Source organism: Crocuta crocuta, unplaced genomic scaffold (assembly GCF_008692635.1).
Source record: "Crocuta crocuta isolate KB4526 unplaced genomic scaffold, BGI_CrCroc_1.0 scaffold597, whole genome shotgun sequence".
In the NCBI taxonomy this organism is placed as follows: Eukaryota; Metazoa; Chordata; class Mammalia; order Carnivora; family Hyaenidae; genus Crocuta; species Crocuta crocuta.
In genome coordinates, this window is record NW_027532427.1 from 529,583 (window position 1) to 546,368 (window position 16,786).

General features: G+C 37.3%; 1 protein-coding gene across 3 annotated transcripts; it reads left to right on the top strand.

The window, feature by feature from the left end:
- Positions 1-12,009: 12,009 nt before the first annotated feature.
- On the top strand, positions 12,010-14,926 carry IZUMO3 (IZUMO family member 3). 3 transcript variants are annotated; one of them, XM_077779384.1, is made up of 7 exons: positions 12,010-12,453; positions 12,592-12,666; positions 12,816-12,905; positions 13,120-13,137; positions 13,602-13,682; positions 14,116-14,206; positions 14,517-14,926. In XM_077779384.1, exons 1-7 carry the CDS (start codon positions 12,222-12,224, stop codon positions 14,653-14,655), a joined length of 726 nt encoding a protein of 241 aa, XP_077635510.1. In that variant the 5' UTR covers positions 12,010-12,221; the 3' UTR covers positions 14,656-14,926. The 3 variants fall into 3 exon arrangements, with proteins under 3 accessions (XP_077635510.1, XP_077635511.1, XP_077635512.1); XM_077779385.1 differs by lacking the exon at positions 13,120-13,137; XM_077779386.1 differs by lacking the exons at positions 12,816-12,905; positions 13,120-13,137.
- The last annotated feature ends 1,860 nt before the right edge of the window (positions 14,927-16,786 follow it).

Genomic DNA, 16,786 nt, shown 5'->3' on the forward strand with positions numbered 1-16,786 from the left:
AGGATAGCACGGTAGCATATTGTAACAACTTTCATAAATGAATAACAAGACTTAGATCAAATGATTTGTGTAAGATTTTATACCTACTAAATGAGAAGTCCAGGAAAAACAGTTTTAATTTTAATAACAGTAACATTAACAATATTAAATAAATTTTTACATTTAATAAGTATGAGGTACTGTTATTAGCTCATTATCATCCTATTTATTTCTCTCAATGACCTTATGTGGTATGTTTATTATCCGCACATCACGGATGCAGAACCTTTGGCCATTAAGGATTAACTGACTTACCCAAGGTCACACAACTAGTACTTTAAAGGATCCTGTAAAAATCCTTTAAAGTACTAGTTTGTAGGTCAATTCTGCTTTCCCAGATTTATGTCCCTTTCAGTCATCTGTTAGATATTGTGAGGTATAAGCAATTGATTATTTCATCCTCATAAAAAAAAACCTATTTATCTTATCCCACGTGTTTAAGGATCATGTGAGTCTGATCACATGTTTGGTCTTTTATCCACCCTACCAGTATTTTCCAAGCAGAAATCCAGGTCAGAGTATAAGCCTTCAGGTTCATGTTAAGCACTGTTATTAAACATTTTATAACTCAACCTGGACACGTGTGAGAATTAATTCAACAGTCCCAATGGCTTGCCCTCTGTTTCATAACCTCCATCATCAACAAAAAATACTTTTCCCCTTTTCCCTTCATCCCTCTTAAATCAATTTATCCTTTTGATTGGGTTAGGATTAAGTTCACATAAGATTTTTGGTCGATGTGATCTAATTCAGCTGAGTATGAACATTTGAGTTGGACCCAACTCTTGCCCCTCACAGGACACACAGGCTGTGATAAGTAATTTTTCCTTTTGGAGATCCGGTTTCTTTACTTAATAGGTTGAAAATATCAAACCTTTGTCCATGGGGCTGCCATCAAATTGAAATGACATACTATTTTTGTAAGTGTCTGACACATATCAGGACTTCATTAAATACTTAAGACCTAACCCCCTTGCTAATATTGTCAATAAATTCACAAGAAACGTTTTTGTACAAAAATTTGCTTTGAAAAGTGGATCGTTTCTCTATTAGCAATTTGTTGCATCATGGTTTAAGTATAGTTTACTTCTTGCTTTGAGTAAATTACTAAATGTGTGATAGAAGTTATTTGTTCATTGCTAAAAATCACTAAAATTTTTATTTTAATGTTTATTTATTGTTGAAAGAGAGACAGAGCACAAGTGGGGGAGGGGCAGAGAGCGAGGGAGACCCATGAATCCAAAGCAAGCTCCAAGCTTTGAGCTGTCAGCACAGAGCCCAATGCGGGGCTCTAATTTGTGAGGTCAGGACCTGAGCCGAAGTCCAGTGCTTAACCAATTGAGTCACCCAGGGGCCCCACTAAAATTTTTATTTTAGTCTCAGCACGATAAAGTGATTCCACTATTTCCCTATCCTATTAGAAGATAAGTATAATTTGTTCACAGTTATGGTGGTTTGTTTTTCTTTCCCTTGTTTTAGCTTTTAAACTCACTGCCTTGGGGCGCCTGAGTGGCTCCATCGGTTATGTGTCCGACTTCGGCTCAGGCCATGATCTCACAGTTCGTGGATTCGAGCCCGGCATCAGGCGCTGAGCTGACAGCTAGCTCAGAGCCTAGAGCCTGTTTCGGATTCTGTACCTTCCTCTCTCTCTGATCCTCCCCTGCTCACGCTGTCTGTCTGTCTGTCTCTCTCTCTCAGAAATTAAAAACAAAAACAAAAACAAACATTTTAAGCTCACTGCCTAGATGGTTAGCAACTAGTATAGAACCAAAGAGGTGGCTTTGCAAATTTTGCTGGTGTAATACTTAGTAAATACATGTTCCAAGTTTTAGTGAAGTAGATCTGATCATTGGAATCAGTACGTAGGTCAATACCACGTTTTAATTACCTAACCTTTACCTCTGCAGGCAACACATGACTTTAACAATTAAACTATCTTTTCCAAATTATCAAACCCCTTGATGTCCTGCCCACCAGACATACCTTGAAAAGGGGAGTTATATATTCAAATTTGTCAACCCCCCCCCTTAAGATTCTCAGTACACATACTCCCTTTTTCTGAAGCCTCAATTTGCATCTATCTCATGCATTCCAATTGGTTACATACCCATACTTGATTCACTTTCTAGGGAATTAAAAAAAATACTAATTGGTTTAAGCTACTCAAGGGTTCACTCTTTGATCTGCTTACCATACCCCCCAAATGCTCATCTGGATAGAACAGAGTGAAAACCCCATTCAGAAACAAGAGGACTGCTAATTAAACAAACAAGCAAGCAAGCAAAGAAGCGTAAGAAGAAAACAAAAACTTGCCGCTAGAGTGCATAAAAGAACAACCATTTAGATTCAATGATCAGCACTGTAGTACTTGATTGTGACCTCTAAAAAAAGCTAGAGGCATTTCTATACTCATCTTCCTTTTTTACTGATCATCCTGATAAACATTCAATAAATACTTGCTGAATAAAAGTGAAATAAGTAGGCACTCAAATCTTTTTGACTGGATAAATTTAAGAAATCACAATTATTAAATACCTTAATTACTAGCTTCTCATTAAAATTCTCCTTGGATTTTGATACTTGGACCTCTATCAGTAACAATAGTTTTGTAGACAATCATGTTAGAGTAATTTACGCCCTCCAAAATGATCCAAAGCCATTATATTAAATTCTAGCCTGTCAGTTATGCTGAGGTACCTGTATATTTTTCTGGTTTTTACTGAGAATTGACCCATTTTCATGCACCAAATAATGCTATTATCATGAAAGAACCTATTTTAAGATGGTAATAGGCATTTCACTGGCTGCACCATCCAACTAATGGAGCATGCCCTAGGATTGTACGGTGGTCAGCGGTACATAGTATTGGGGAAAACAGAAATCTGACAAATAAAGAACCATCTGTGTTCATCCATAGACACTGCTTCAACGTCAGAAGGGTATTGCTGATTAATTTAAGGGCTTTTTCTATATTTGGGGGGACATCTGAAAGAACTTAGAAGTAGCAAACAGAAAAACATCTTTTTTTTTAATTTCCTCTGCATACAGCATTTTTACAAATGTTAAAATAGCTACTCAATTGTTTTCTCCCTAGTGTCCTATGTATTCTGCGGACTATGTGGAGATTAATAGCAGCCTGCAATAATCTGTTGTCCTTTGTGGAAAAAACTAGGCTGCTGTTTCTGGAAAGAAATAATTGGTACGTAGCTTATAGAGTCAACGTCTGAATTTAATGGAGCATAAAGGGGTGGTATTTCTCATGAAGGAGGCATATTATCCTTTTAAACAGCTTTCAGTCTTGCACATAAATTAGGCCTTCAACAAGCTTTGGAAAAAGAGAAACCACACAGTAATGAATTAACATGCTTGCATATTCCTCACAAAGAAACCATTTCTTTTGAAAAGAAGAGAAAGCTCCGGTGTCTCTGCTACATTGGGAAATCTGAAATTAATTATTGACTTTTCCATATTGTTTGCAGCCACTTTGTTTGCCCATTTATTGTAAAATGTATATATGGTAATTGTTTTACAGGAGCTCATAAAACTCAGACTGCAAATGAGATAATGTATGAGCAATTTATCGCATATGCCCTTCAGACATAGAGCTAAACCTGGCATAAATGAAAAGTGGTCAATGCACACTTTGTCAAGGTCTTTTCTTATGGGACCAAGGAAAGAAAATAGAAAAAAGGTGAAATTCTCAAGTAGCTACAGTTGAAAAACATTTTATACTTTTTTCTAAAATATTCCCCATACCATTTAAAAGACCAATTTGGGATGGTTTCTAGAATCTATTTTGCTGAATCTTTTTATGTTAAAAATGGCAATAATTTATAGAATATAGAACTTTACAAACTCTTTTCCCATCTAGTATATGTAATACCACAAGTTCTATCCTTTGAAAAAGAAATTGAACAGTGGAAACTAATTTGACAATAAACTATTAAAAAAAAAAAAAAAGAAATTGAACATACTTGTGTTGTTAAACTTACAATGAATTTAAGGAAAAAATAATATGAGATATAGTTTTCAAGTCATTATTCTCTGCATATTAGAGTAGCTGGGTCAGCTAGGAGGAACCCCATTCAATTAAGCCTAAACCCCTAGGCAAAACTGCCCAACACCGACAGAGTTGACCAATAATCTCCTCCAGGAATGGAGATCCCACACATTCTTTAATAGCTCATTCTAATAATTAATGTCAATAACCCATTACACTAAAATTTTTCCTCCACTGAATTGAAACCATCCTGTCTTAGAGTTGACTTTTTCAGTTTCCTCTTATGTCATTATGTGGTAAATAGGGAGATAGTACATTTTATTGAGACCTTTTTACAACACACCCTGCAAGACAGAATGAAATGTGCTCAATCTCCAAATGAACGACAGTAATCAAATATAGCTGTAGTGCTTAAAGGGGATTCTACTTAGGCAGAAAATATTTACTTAGCATATTAGAGAAAATCAAGAAAAAAATCAGTCATTTCTGGGCAAGATAGCAGAGAGTTCTTCAAATAGAGACAGCTCCAAAAGAAAAATTTTGTATTAATAAAAGGTAGTACAATGCAAAGAAATTATTACCAACAAGTCATTTATTAAAGGGTAGTGACCATGAAGTTCAAATTCAACTAAGTTTCTCCCATGACTTGATACTTTGAAGAGAAATCTGTTCCTACAAGGACCAGAATTAGAAGTGAATGTGATGCCATATACTATACTCACCCACTGACTGTTAATTTTTCAGAAATATGGCAATTCATTATGCATAGGAGCAAGGACTTTTTTTTAAGTGGATGAAAGACCTAAATGTGGGACAGGAAAATTTCAAAATCCTAGAGGAAAACATGGGCAGCAACCTCTTTGACCTCTGCCGCAGCAACTTCTTCCTAGACATGTCTCCAGAAGCAAAAGAAATAAAAGCAAAAATGAGCTATTGGAACTCATTAAGATAAAAAGCTTCCACACAACTAAGGACACAATCACCAAAACCAGAAGACAACCAACAGAATGGGAATTGACATATTTGCATCTCTGATAAAGGTTCAGTATCCAAAATCTAGAAAGAACTTATCAAACCCAACACCCCAAATATAAGTAATCCAGTTAAGAAATGGCAGAAGACATCAACATTTTTCAAAAGAAGACATACAGATGGTAAGTAGACACACAAAAAAGTGCTCAATATTACTTATCATCAGGGAAATACAAAATGAAACCAGGATGAGATTCCACTTCGTACCTGTCAGAATGGCTAAAGTTAACAATGCAAGAAAAAACAGATGTTGGAGGAGAAGAAGAGAAAGGGGAACCCTCTTACATTGTTGGTGGGGATGCAAACTGGTGAAGCCACTCTGGAAAACAATATGTAAGTTCCTCAAAAAGTTAAAAATAGAACACCCTATGACCCAGCAATTGCACTACTAGGTATTTATCCAAAGGATACAAAAATACATATTTGAAGAGGTACAGGCTCCCTGATGTTTTCAGCAGCATTATCAACACTAGCCAAACTATGGAAAAAGCCAAAATGTTTACCAACTGATGAATGGATAAAGAAGGTATGGAGGGTACACAATGGAATATTATTCAGCTATCAAAAAGAATGAAATCTTAGCATTTGCAATGTACATAGAGTGTACTATGTTAAACAAAGTAAATCAGAGAAAGGCAAATACCATATCATTTTATTCACATGTGGAATTGAATAGACAAAACAGGTGAACACAGGGGAAAGGAGAAAAAGAGAGAGAGAGGGAAGCAAATCATAAGAGGCTCTTAACTAGAGAGAACAAACTAATGGTTGATGGAGGGACGTGGGCATGTGATAGGCTAAATGGATGATGCTTGTTAAGGAGGGCACTGTGATAAGCACTGGCTATTGTCTGTAAGTAATGACTCACTAAATTCTACACCTGAAACCAATTTTACTTTTTGTAAACTATAGTTAAATAAAAACATGAAATAAAAATAAATAAATTTTGGCTAAAAAAGGACAAGGGAGAGCTTAGTGGTTAAAAGAATGTCCATAAGGGATCAGTGCAAATGAGGTAAAGAATGCAAACTGAACCACCTGAGATACTCAGCTATTCAGTCCCAGTTATCTCATTGCTAAATGACAAGGACAATACCAACCTTTTAGCATGAGGATTTTCTAGGATCATGCACATCACATTTATAAAAGATTATTTGATCACAGAGTATGTACTCTATGATGTTACTTACTATTGGCTATTGTGTTCTTAGAGTAGCTTTTTGTTGTTGTTGTTGTATTTTAATCTCCTTAGAAGATAGGAAAGAAGCAATTCTGTAGTTGCCTAGTATGCATTTAATGTTTTTGTTTTGTTTTTTTTTTTATTTCTAGGAGAGAGATAGAGACAGCATGAGCAGGGGAGGGTCAGAGAGAGAGGGAGTCACAGACTGAAACAGGCTCCAGGCTCTGAGCTGGCAGGCAGCACAGAGCCCGACGCGGGGCTCGAACCCACGAACCGCGAGATCATGACCCAAGCGAAAGTCGGACGCTTAACCGACTAAGCCACCCAGGCGCCCTGCCTAGTAAGCATTTAAGGTAAACTAGGTTAACATCTGTGCCTTTTTATACGTGGTATTAAAGAAAACTGAGTTCTGGAATGGACAGGCAAACAAGCTGAAGTAGAATATAAGTATTCTTTAAATCCTCTACACAAGTAATTAAAGAGGAGAGGGTAAAAAAGAATTGAGTGTGGGAGAAATATTAAAAGTTCATAATGATTACAAACTCCACTTGTTTAAAAAATAAACTAAGGGGGAAAAACAAACCATTTTTCTTTTCTCACAAAAAAAAATTTTTCCTTGAGGAAATTCTTATTAACCAGAGGCAATGATGATTGTACTTTGGATTAACTCTACTCAAGAAACATTTTGGGGCATACCTGGGTAGCTCAGTCGGTGGAGCACCTGACTCTTGATTTGGGCCCACATCATGATCTCACAGTTAGTGAGATCAAGCCCTGTCAGTGTGGAGCCTGTTTGGGATTCTCCCTCTCTCTGCTCCTCACCCATTCCTTCTCATTCCATCCCTCTCAACATAAACAAACATTAGAAAAAGAAACATTCTGGTATTTTGGAAACATAAGAGTATGAAAGCAAACACATTTGTATTACTGCAAATCTTTCCTTTAGTAGGTTTGTGAACTTTGACACATCCCTTAGTGCCTCCGAACATCAGATTCCTATTTTATAAAGTGGAAATAGCAATGCAAGCTTGTCTTGAGAATTAAGTATCATGGTGTTTATGTTGCAAGGTCACACATTTATTTACACTGCTCTCAGATATACAAAGGAGACATAGCTTCTTCACGTTCTATAACTGGCCTGAGCTTTCTCTGGACACTCACTTCGCACCTCACAGGGTGAGCAAAGAAATAAAAAAGAAAAAGCAATATGATAAATTGCTAAATTTGATAAATTTGATAATATGATAAAAAGCACCATATGATAAATTCACTCCCACCCGATACTTAAATGCTCTTCTTTGGTAAGTACTTTTGGAAAAATCACTCTTTCATATTTCCTTCCCATTCCCTGCTTCTTTCCAAAATGGGATATAGGAATGGGAACATGGGGGGTCTTTGTTAATTCATAGATCCCCCCGTGGTCGAAGGGGCTCTTGGATATATACCGCACATAAAGGAAAGTTTTCTACTGATAGCAGTGCTTGTTCAGGAGATAGGACGAGTTAGGTTTTACTCCAACTCACTCTAACCTCCTAAAATTGACCAAAAACCATGAACATTGGTAACTCTGGAATGCTAGACCTCTCTTGGGCCTAAGAAAACACTGTCCTAATCAACTGAAAAATCAGACCTGTAATTACCTACCAGTCCATCTTCTCTAGCATCCTAAAATGATAGTAAGTACAATAACTTACTGAACTCTCTTTTAGCATTTAAAATTCCTGTATTTTCCTCCTCAGTGAATTATGTAGTGAATTCTTCACTAATGTGTGCTCCCTTGAATGACTTTTTTTTTTAACTTTGAGGGTATTTGTTTTATTCTTTGCCAGTGTGTTGGTATCTTCTAAGGCAAATTTGATACCACCCCATCTCTGAATCTTCTTGTGGTATTTTCTGGGAAACTGTGCATGCCGGGCACTTTGGGCCTGTTCTCTATTTCCTCAGCGTCTGGTGGTCTTCCCTGACAATTTGACCCCATCAAGGTACTGGGGCTTGCTGCAAATGCCTTTTTCTTTCCTGATCTAGTGATTTGCTATCCAACTTTCGGATAGGACCATACGCCCTGAAGCCTTGATGATACACACTGGGCAAGCTTTCCAGTCAGATCCAGAGTTCACTTGTACATCCTTGCCCAGGAACCAGGAGAGGCATATTGGTCCTTCCACAACACAGGGAAATTAGCATAGTCTCAGGAGTGCCTTCTGTTAGACAATCATGACATGCTACTGTTTTTCCTCAGGCACAGTGGTCATATGCAGGTAACTGATGTAGCCTTTGGAGCTCCTCAAGGATGCAGGGCAAGCTCCTCTTGCCTTTAGTATTCCCTTTGATCTATAATACTATCTCCCCTTCCAGGACCCCTGCCTAGAGACAAGAGGTTATGACACAAATCATTTGTCATCACTTGTCTCCCCTATTCTTCCCACAATCACTACTGATGGGATCAGCTTTCCTTTTAGTTTGATTTCGTTCCAGATCCTTCAGTCTTCCAAGCTCTGGGGCTCCTCGGTGGCTCAGTCGGGTAAACGTCTGACTTCAGCTCAGGTCATGATCTCACAGTTCATGGCTTCGAGCCCTGAGTCCAGCTCTGTGCTGACAGCTCAGAGCCTGGAGCCTGCTTCGGATTCTGTGTCTCTCTCTCTCTTTCCTCTCCTTACCTGCTCGAGCTCTGTCTCTGTCTATCAAAATGAATAAATGCTTTAAAAAAAAAAGTCTTCCAAGCTCCAAACTTATGACTTTTTTTCTAAAGAATGAGAGTAATATGGAGGGGAAAATTGGCTTAATGACAATGGAATATAAATGGATAAGTGGACAGGCATACCAGAAAATATTAAAATCACTTTACATGTGAAGGATCTGGAATACAGTAATTATTTCAACATTTATAATTATGATTATTATGCCTCCTAGACAGATGGCTTATAACTTGGCCAAATGCCAAGTACTGGCTTCCTAGTCTCAGATCACAGTCGGGAAAGAACTGAATCTCTCTTGACTATGAAAGGTATCTGGGTTATTTGCCAAACTTCTAGGGAATCCTGGGAAGTGATAGAGATGGGCAGCAATGCAGCAGGGCTCAGGTGGGACAAATAATCCACAGGAAAAGAAGCTCTAAGAAGCTCGAGACACAGAGATTCACTATTTTTATTTTTTTGTATGGATCTGGGAACCAGACTGACTAAGGATTAAAGGAAAATTATTTTAAGAATCTTCCTGCCCTTCTTTATGAAACTTTTTAGATTTTATTTTTATTTATTTTCTTTTTTTTTTTAGATTTTAAACCTCAGTGTCTCCTATGATTTTTAACAAAAGCCAAACACTACAAAACAACTGCTTCTAGCCCTTAAAAGGGACTAAATATAAGGACTAATGGTTTTGTAGGAAAAGAACATATACAACACATATGATATCTCGCCTGTGAATAACCCTTGAATCTTATCTAATAATTACAAATGAATACATGTTTATTTGGTAAAAAAAAGTGGCATGTGCCACTATGTATCTGTTATACTATTTAAATCAACTAAAGAGTTTGGTTAACTATTCTACATATTCACACTGCCTATAAATCACATCCCCTCCATGCCAATCCAAACCGAATGTTAGCATAATCAATGAAAGATTTGGGTATTAGCCTTTTGCCTGCTAGACACAAGTATTACTTTAAATAAGTAATGTGATCATTATATTATCAATGTCCAGACATCTCTTCCTTTCCAAAGTTCAAATATTTTACATTTACTGAATTTAAAGAACTAGCCCAGGATAATTGTAGTTATTTTCTTATAAGTCATATATTCATATATTCCATCATCAGTACCTTCAGGATGCTTCTCCTAAAGCAATATTTCTGGGTTCTTACTCACCACCATATAATCATTAATTGTTGTTTCTAGTCTCCTAGATCCAGCCTCTATAGAAATTCCTCCAGATTTAGGCTGTTCTGTCTTCTTATAGATCTCTGTGGGTACCTCTGCCTTTATCATCAGCTGATTCCATTATTATCTGTTTACTGGTCCCTCCATGAGAGTGTCTGTCTCTCCATTATTTTTTTTATATGTCCCCTTCAATTACAAGTTATTTCTTTTTAGAAAGTGACTATTTTCAGTCTTCCCAAGACTATCCATAAGTTGAATTTTTTTTTCCTCTCATCCTAAAAATCCTGGATTGCAAATTAAGCTGGGAAAATGAGGCAAGGATAAAATGGGTAGATTGGGCACATGGTCTGGGTCAAGATAATGTGCCACTGAACAGAAGATTTATTCATTAATATGGCAGAATGTTCTCTTTAACTGTCCAATCTGAAAGTGAAAGTATGTATTGTTAACTGGAAAATATCTATAATGTATATTTTCTCTACAAGAATGGTTTTTCCTCATATCTGGCTACCTTCCTGCCAAGTGCCTTAGCCCCTTTTAGTCTCCAATTTTGGTTTCCAGAGTTAATTTAATCCTGTAATCTCAAATGCCTTCCGATCTTAACATGTGGAAATCCTTTGAAAGATCATCTAAAGATGAAATCATTCAGTCAAGGAAAAATAAAATCAGAGCAGAGAGGTGTGGATTTGGAGCATCAAAGGATTTAAATTGCCTCTTCTTGCAATCTTCTGATTTATCAAGTTCCAAGAAGTAGTTTCCTGCATTATCCCCAAAGATGTTGAGAGGCATTGATTAAAGTCTATAGAATTTAGAGTCAGACAGACATGAGTTCAAATCCAGATCCCATAGCTACTAAATTATTTTGCAGAAAGGATTGTTTCACATTTCCTAGCCTCAGAGTCTTATCTCTAAAGTTGGGATAATCTTTCAAAGCATTTCTGTGCCATCAGGACTTGCAAGTAATCCATCAGAACTGTTTAGTATATACCAAGCAGTACATGGTAAGGTAGGCATATAAATTAGTGGTAGATTTTTGGATTCCTCACAACTTTTCACTCCCATGTTTTCATGACTCTCCCATACCTTGGCTCTAAATTCTACCACTAATCTTTTAAGATTCCAGGGTTTCCTGGTTTACAGGAAGTCACAGCCATACAAGCAACATAACAGAGAAGAGGTAACTGGTACCCTGAAAAATCTGCAAAGCAGTCTGAATTTCTTCAAATAATGGAGAACAGTCTTATTCAAAGAATCCTAAACTGAAATGCTTATTTGGGTTCCTTCCATGGTGGCCTTAGAGGGCAGCCCATGATGACTGTGGTTATTTGCTTACATGCCTCACACTTCAGCATTAGTACTTTTAAGATTTGCCCACTAAAGTGGGTGTTACTGGATTCTCACTCATCACCATATATCCTTCAACTGATGTCTCGTCTCCTTGTTCCAGACTCTTTATTAAAAGAATGCTATAAAAAATTGTATACCATGGCTGAAAATCATCCTACAAATTTCTGAGAAGTTATCAACTATATAAAAAATTACTATTAATATGACCAGTTACATCTGGACATCTATTGCTAATTTTCAACAATACTTCTACCATTAGAGACTGGGGCCCCAAGCAATTCAATATTCCAGGGCTTTCATACCTCCTCTATAGAAGTAGGATTTTGGTTAAGCAGCTTTAATGTCCTACGAGATCTCTGTCTTGAGACACTACTCCCATGATCAGGAGGGATGTGGTAATTTACTGAGGACACAAGAAAAGGAGAAACCTGAAGAAAACCCTTTTCTAAGAGATGTCTCTGCATGGAACTCTGCTTGTGTGAGCTCAAGATTCCTCTCTCTGTGTTCTATATTCAGAACTCAGGTATCTGCTTCCCAACTGGCAGTTCCTCCTCTGTGGAATGAAGGATAAAAGTCAGGAAACAACTGAAGATCCTTAGGGAAATGAGATCGCCTAGAAGCGGGATGGAAATGGAGGGGAAGGTGGACTCAGACTATCCAGGACAAAGCTCTTCTTCCTGGATTTTTGAAGAAAAGGGAGCTAGGTGAACTAGTTGCCAGGGCAACCAGCCACTGGGGCAAGGAAATGGGAGAGCTGTGGTTGCTCCTGCTCCTGCCCCTGTCCCTGGCAGCTTTCTACGAAGTCAAAGCCTGCTTGGAATGTGACCCCAAATTCACAGACGATATTAGGTCCATGCTGGCAAAGTTGGTACCCTCAGAAGTCCCCGGCCGAACTCATCTGCTTGAACGTCAGATTAAGGAGATGATCTATTTAAGCTTCAAGGTCTCCCACGGGGACAAGATGCTTCGGGTGTTGGGTGAGGGAAGCTTGAGTCCCTGAGAGTTTTGTGGGTTAAAGGGAAAAGGGAGGCAGGGAAGACTGCACCGGGGGTCCACATAACTTCTTCCATGGATGTGATTAATCCCCCACATGTATCTTTACCCCTCCTCTCTAGCTGTTAATAAGGCTGTCAAGTTGAGAATATGGCTGAAGAATGAACTTTATAAACTGGGCAATGAAACATGGAAAGGTGAGGTATTGTTTCAGTGTTAAAAGATTGTATTGCCCAATAAAGTATAGGGAAAGTTCACTGGGAAAAACAAGGCAAAAACAATTAGAATTAAATTCTGAAGGGAAGGGCCACCCCTAGTTTCTGATGTCCCTTCCACCCCCTCTTAGGTGCCTTTATCCTTCAAGGCAAGCTTCTCGATGTCCGCCAAAACCTGGAATCCAAACTGAAAGAAACATTAAAGAACTTCTCTGAAGTTGGTAATAAAACATGTCTATCTAACAACACTGAACTTAAGTGAAAGGAATAGGAAATGAGGGTGAGAGGAGGAAGGTGGTTTCATGTTACAGTTATTTAGACTGGATGGCGGGGTGGCTGGAACCTCACGGGTAACCAAATAAAGACTATTGGGCATAAATATGGCAAACTCTAAGTTGATCATAAGCTCATTAGAACTTTCTAATTCTCTTTTAGCTTGTTCTGAAGATTGTGGTGAGTACAGTATGTTGGACACCTTGAGGTTTCAGCCCCTACTTCCCCACCTCATTTGTTCTGTATGGCCATATCTTTCCCACCTGTCACACTCAGAACTCACTTGCTAGAGATGTGATTACAGGAGTGGGAATGTCAACAGTATCTGACATCAAAATGTGTCTCATGAAATCTCAAACACAAAGATTTTGGAGGTGCTCAGGGGCCTTCAGAAGTATGGTTTATAACCTATGGGACCAGTATAAGCGGAGGCATCATTTTTCCCACTTCTTCCCCAGAAATCTGACTTAAGTTACAGAAGGTTTTGACCCGGCAAGAAACTTGATTACTAGGGGAAGAAGGAACTCACAGCAGTGGAAACTTAAGAGTCCTGGAAATGCCTGAGATCTAATCCATCTCTGATGTCTGAGCTAAGAAAACTCCATGCCATGGCTTCCTTCCGTTATCTTTCTTCTCTTTATCAGTTGTAACTGAAGGTCCTATCCTGGACTGTTGGACCTGTCTTCGCATCACCACCCGATGCTTCAGAGGAGAATACTGTGGAGGTAACAAAGATTTTGGTATGGCATTTTGAGGGACCAGATATCAAGGTACTGAGTTGTTTATTGATTTACAAATATTTGGTGAGCACCTTCTAGGCAGATCATGCTAATGTTGCAAATCAGAGCTAAAATATTGGGCAAAAGTTGTACCAGTATGAATGAATTACTGGGCACCAGATCAATTGAATAGCTGAGAACTGAAAAGGCTGGACTAAATGAAGGTGGATAGTTAGGCTAGGGGCAGGAGGGACAAAAGTTTTGCAGAGATCAGGGTTCTATGAGTGATAAAGATCAAAATAACCAGAAAACAGCAATAGAAGTGGTGGACAGAGTAAATTATTTGAGGTAATAAGAGCCCTCTATTATGGATCAAGTTCTCAAGTTCATATTTTTCTTCTCCCAAACTCACTTTCTATTTTCCCTTTTCGTCCTCCAGAGGAGGATTCAAGAACGGCTGAGAATCGAGAGATTGGACTATTTCTGATAATGCTAACGGAAGTTGTGGTACTGGGAAGTGCTTTGTTACTGTGAGTTTTCCTCCCTTCAAACACACACTAAGTCAGGTATCCCTTCGGCAAAGAGACTGCCCAATCCTCCCCCTCCTTCCAATGGCAATAAGGAGGGAAAAAGTCATTTCAAAGTTTGGGATAGGATACCAACAGGGATAAAATGGATAAAGGTTTATGGAATGAAAATAGGAAATGGAGGAAATACAATAAAGTATGAGGCAAACTTCTAGAGGACTATACAGGAAGAGAAGGGGGAAAAACCCACAAGCATATAATTATCTTAAAGAGTTGGCCTACTAATATTGAAGTCAGGATTATGTTTCTCTAGATTCCACATCTGTGTGTCTCATCGGAGGAAAATGAAGGCAATACGAAGGTCATTAAAGAAATATTTGGAGAGGAAACTTGAAGAATTAATGGGGATGACAGATGATAAAGACAAGGATGATTGTGGAATCAGAAAATAAATACATCAACACAGACAGGAGGTCTTTCACAATTTTCTCAAGTGCTGACTCAGAATAGAAAACTCAGAATTAAGCTCTTTTGTGGTCATAAAGTCATAGTTTTTAAAACTGAAATAGAACTTCGAGTTTTTCTAGTCAAGATCCTTATGTATCCTGAGGCAATGGAAGCAATGAGAGGGCAAATGATATACCCAGAGTTGTACAGAACGTAATGCTGGTGTGTTGCAATGTACATAAAGATGATACACTGCATGATAATAAAGAATTCATGATTGGTAACTCTCATTAATGACTGCCATTAGAATATTTCAATTTCTAATGATGCTTCTTATTTATATCCTTTCATTTTGTCACTGCTTCCATATTTATCTTTTGGTTCAATGTGAACAAATTCGTTGATAATACACAACATTTCATCTTCACCATGGCATCTCACACACCTTATTAAGTGCTTTATATCAGTTATCTAACTGGATTCTCACAATAATCTTAAGACTTGGATGAAATGGATAGTTTTAATACAAAGTACAAATTACCAATACAGACATAGGAAGGGAAAAAAACCCAAATTGCCAATGTACTTTTATAGAAATTTAAATCATGTAAGCACAACTATTTAAAAAATGCCATGCTTAAGGAAAAGGCTTGAATGAAATACAACATAGTGACTTTGATGTTTACCTGGAATGAGAAAATATGATCCTTTCCCAAATTAAGTGTCAGGTCCTTGGTTATATCTTTTTCTAAAGTAGGAAATACAGGAGGACAAGTAAATTTGATGGAAAAGACCCAAGTTCAGTTTTGAAAATACTAAGCATTAATTCTGCTGCACCATCAAACACAGATATTCATTCTGTGTTTGGCTTTATATATATGAATATAGTAAGAAGATCAAAGCTAATGAAATGTATTTCAAAGCACTGGAAGAAAATAAGTAGTGAACCTGAAAATATGACTGAGATCATTCAGGTACAAGTCAGCAGAGATAAAGAGCAATGATAGAATACTATAAAGCCCTACATTATGGTAAAATTAAAGTACAACTGTATAGTCTTACTCCTTTGAAATCCTTTATTTGAGATGTTGATCTTGGGCTGAATTCCCATCAGCTTTGGACTATGTATTTCAAATGTATGATGCTTCTATGTGCAGAATTTACTGTAATTGCTTATTATTTATAATATAAATCCAGAGCCTGGTCTTTATCATTCTAGAATCACAGGTATGAGGAGGGGCTGGTTATTTTGTGTTTTTATGTGTTTATATACAATACAATGAAGATAATCTAATTAAACAATGTGTTCCTCTACTAGGAAAGGTCTTGCGGTACTTCTGTTTTCAAATGTAAACATGATACAAAATTAATTGCTTACAATCCTAATTAAGCTTGAGCTAACAGTTAACACTTAAAAAAAAGAATATGTAAAACTATTTTCCAACATGCAAATGCTCAAACAAAACCTCATTTATAGGGATAGTGAAACAATACAAATCATTTTATTACTGGAACAATTAGATTTTAAGAGCTATCAGATACTGCAACGTTCTGCATAAAGTTTATCTCTAGTATTTCTTATAAGGATATACAAATCATTAGAGGAACATATTACTCTGATAGTCTGAGACCCTGGCATAGAAAATGTAATTTTTATGACCTCATCATTCTTGGGGCTGCTTTATTAAGAATCAGTATTTTCTAAGGTTCTTTTTTCAGGGAAAAGAAAGGACAGAAGTGAGGTTTCACTTAACTTTTACTAAATTAAAATTTAATCATTCATTTAATGTAGAGAGAACATGAAAAAGTACAATCAATCTAATTAAGGTAGTCAAAACATAAGTTATTAGAACACAAAAAAATAAAAGCTAAACAGGATAAAACAACAACTGTGTTAATACTGGAAGCTTCTTACTTTCCAATTATTGATAGTCTTTCCAACTTTACTTCGACTCAAAGGGAGGTTATACCTTTTCCATCTCAGGCAAATGCATTCTTTCATGACCTGCATTTCCCAAGCTGCAGCCTCTTCTAGAATATTCCTTTACTATTTATCTTACATCACTTATCTCCCTCTGCTTCCTCAATATTAGATCTTTTCTCTCAGTATTTTTTTTTCTTTTTGATGTTTATTTT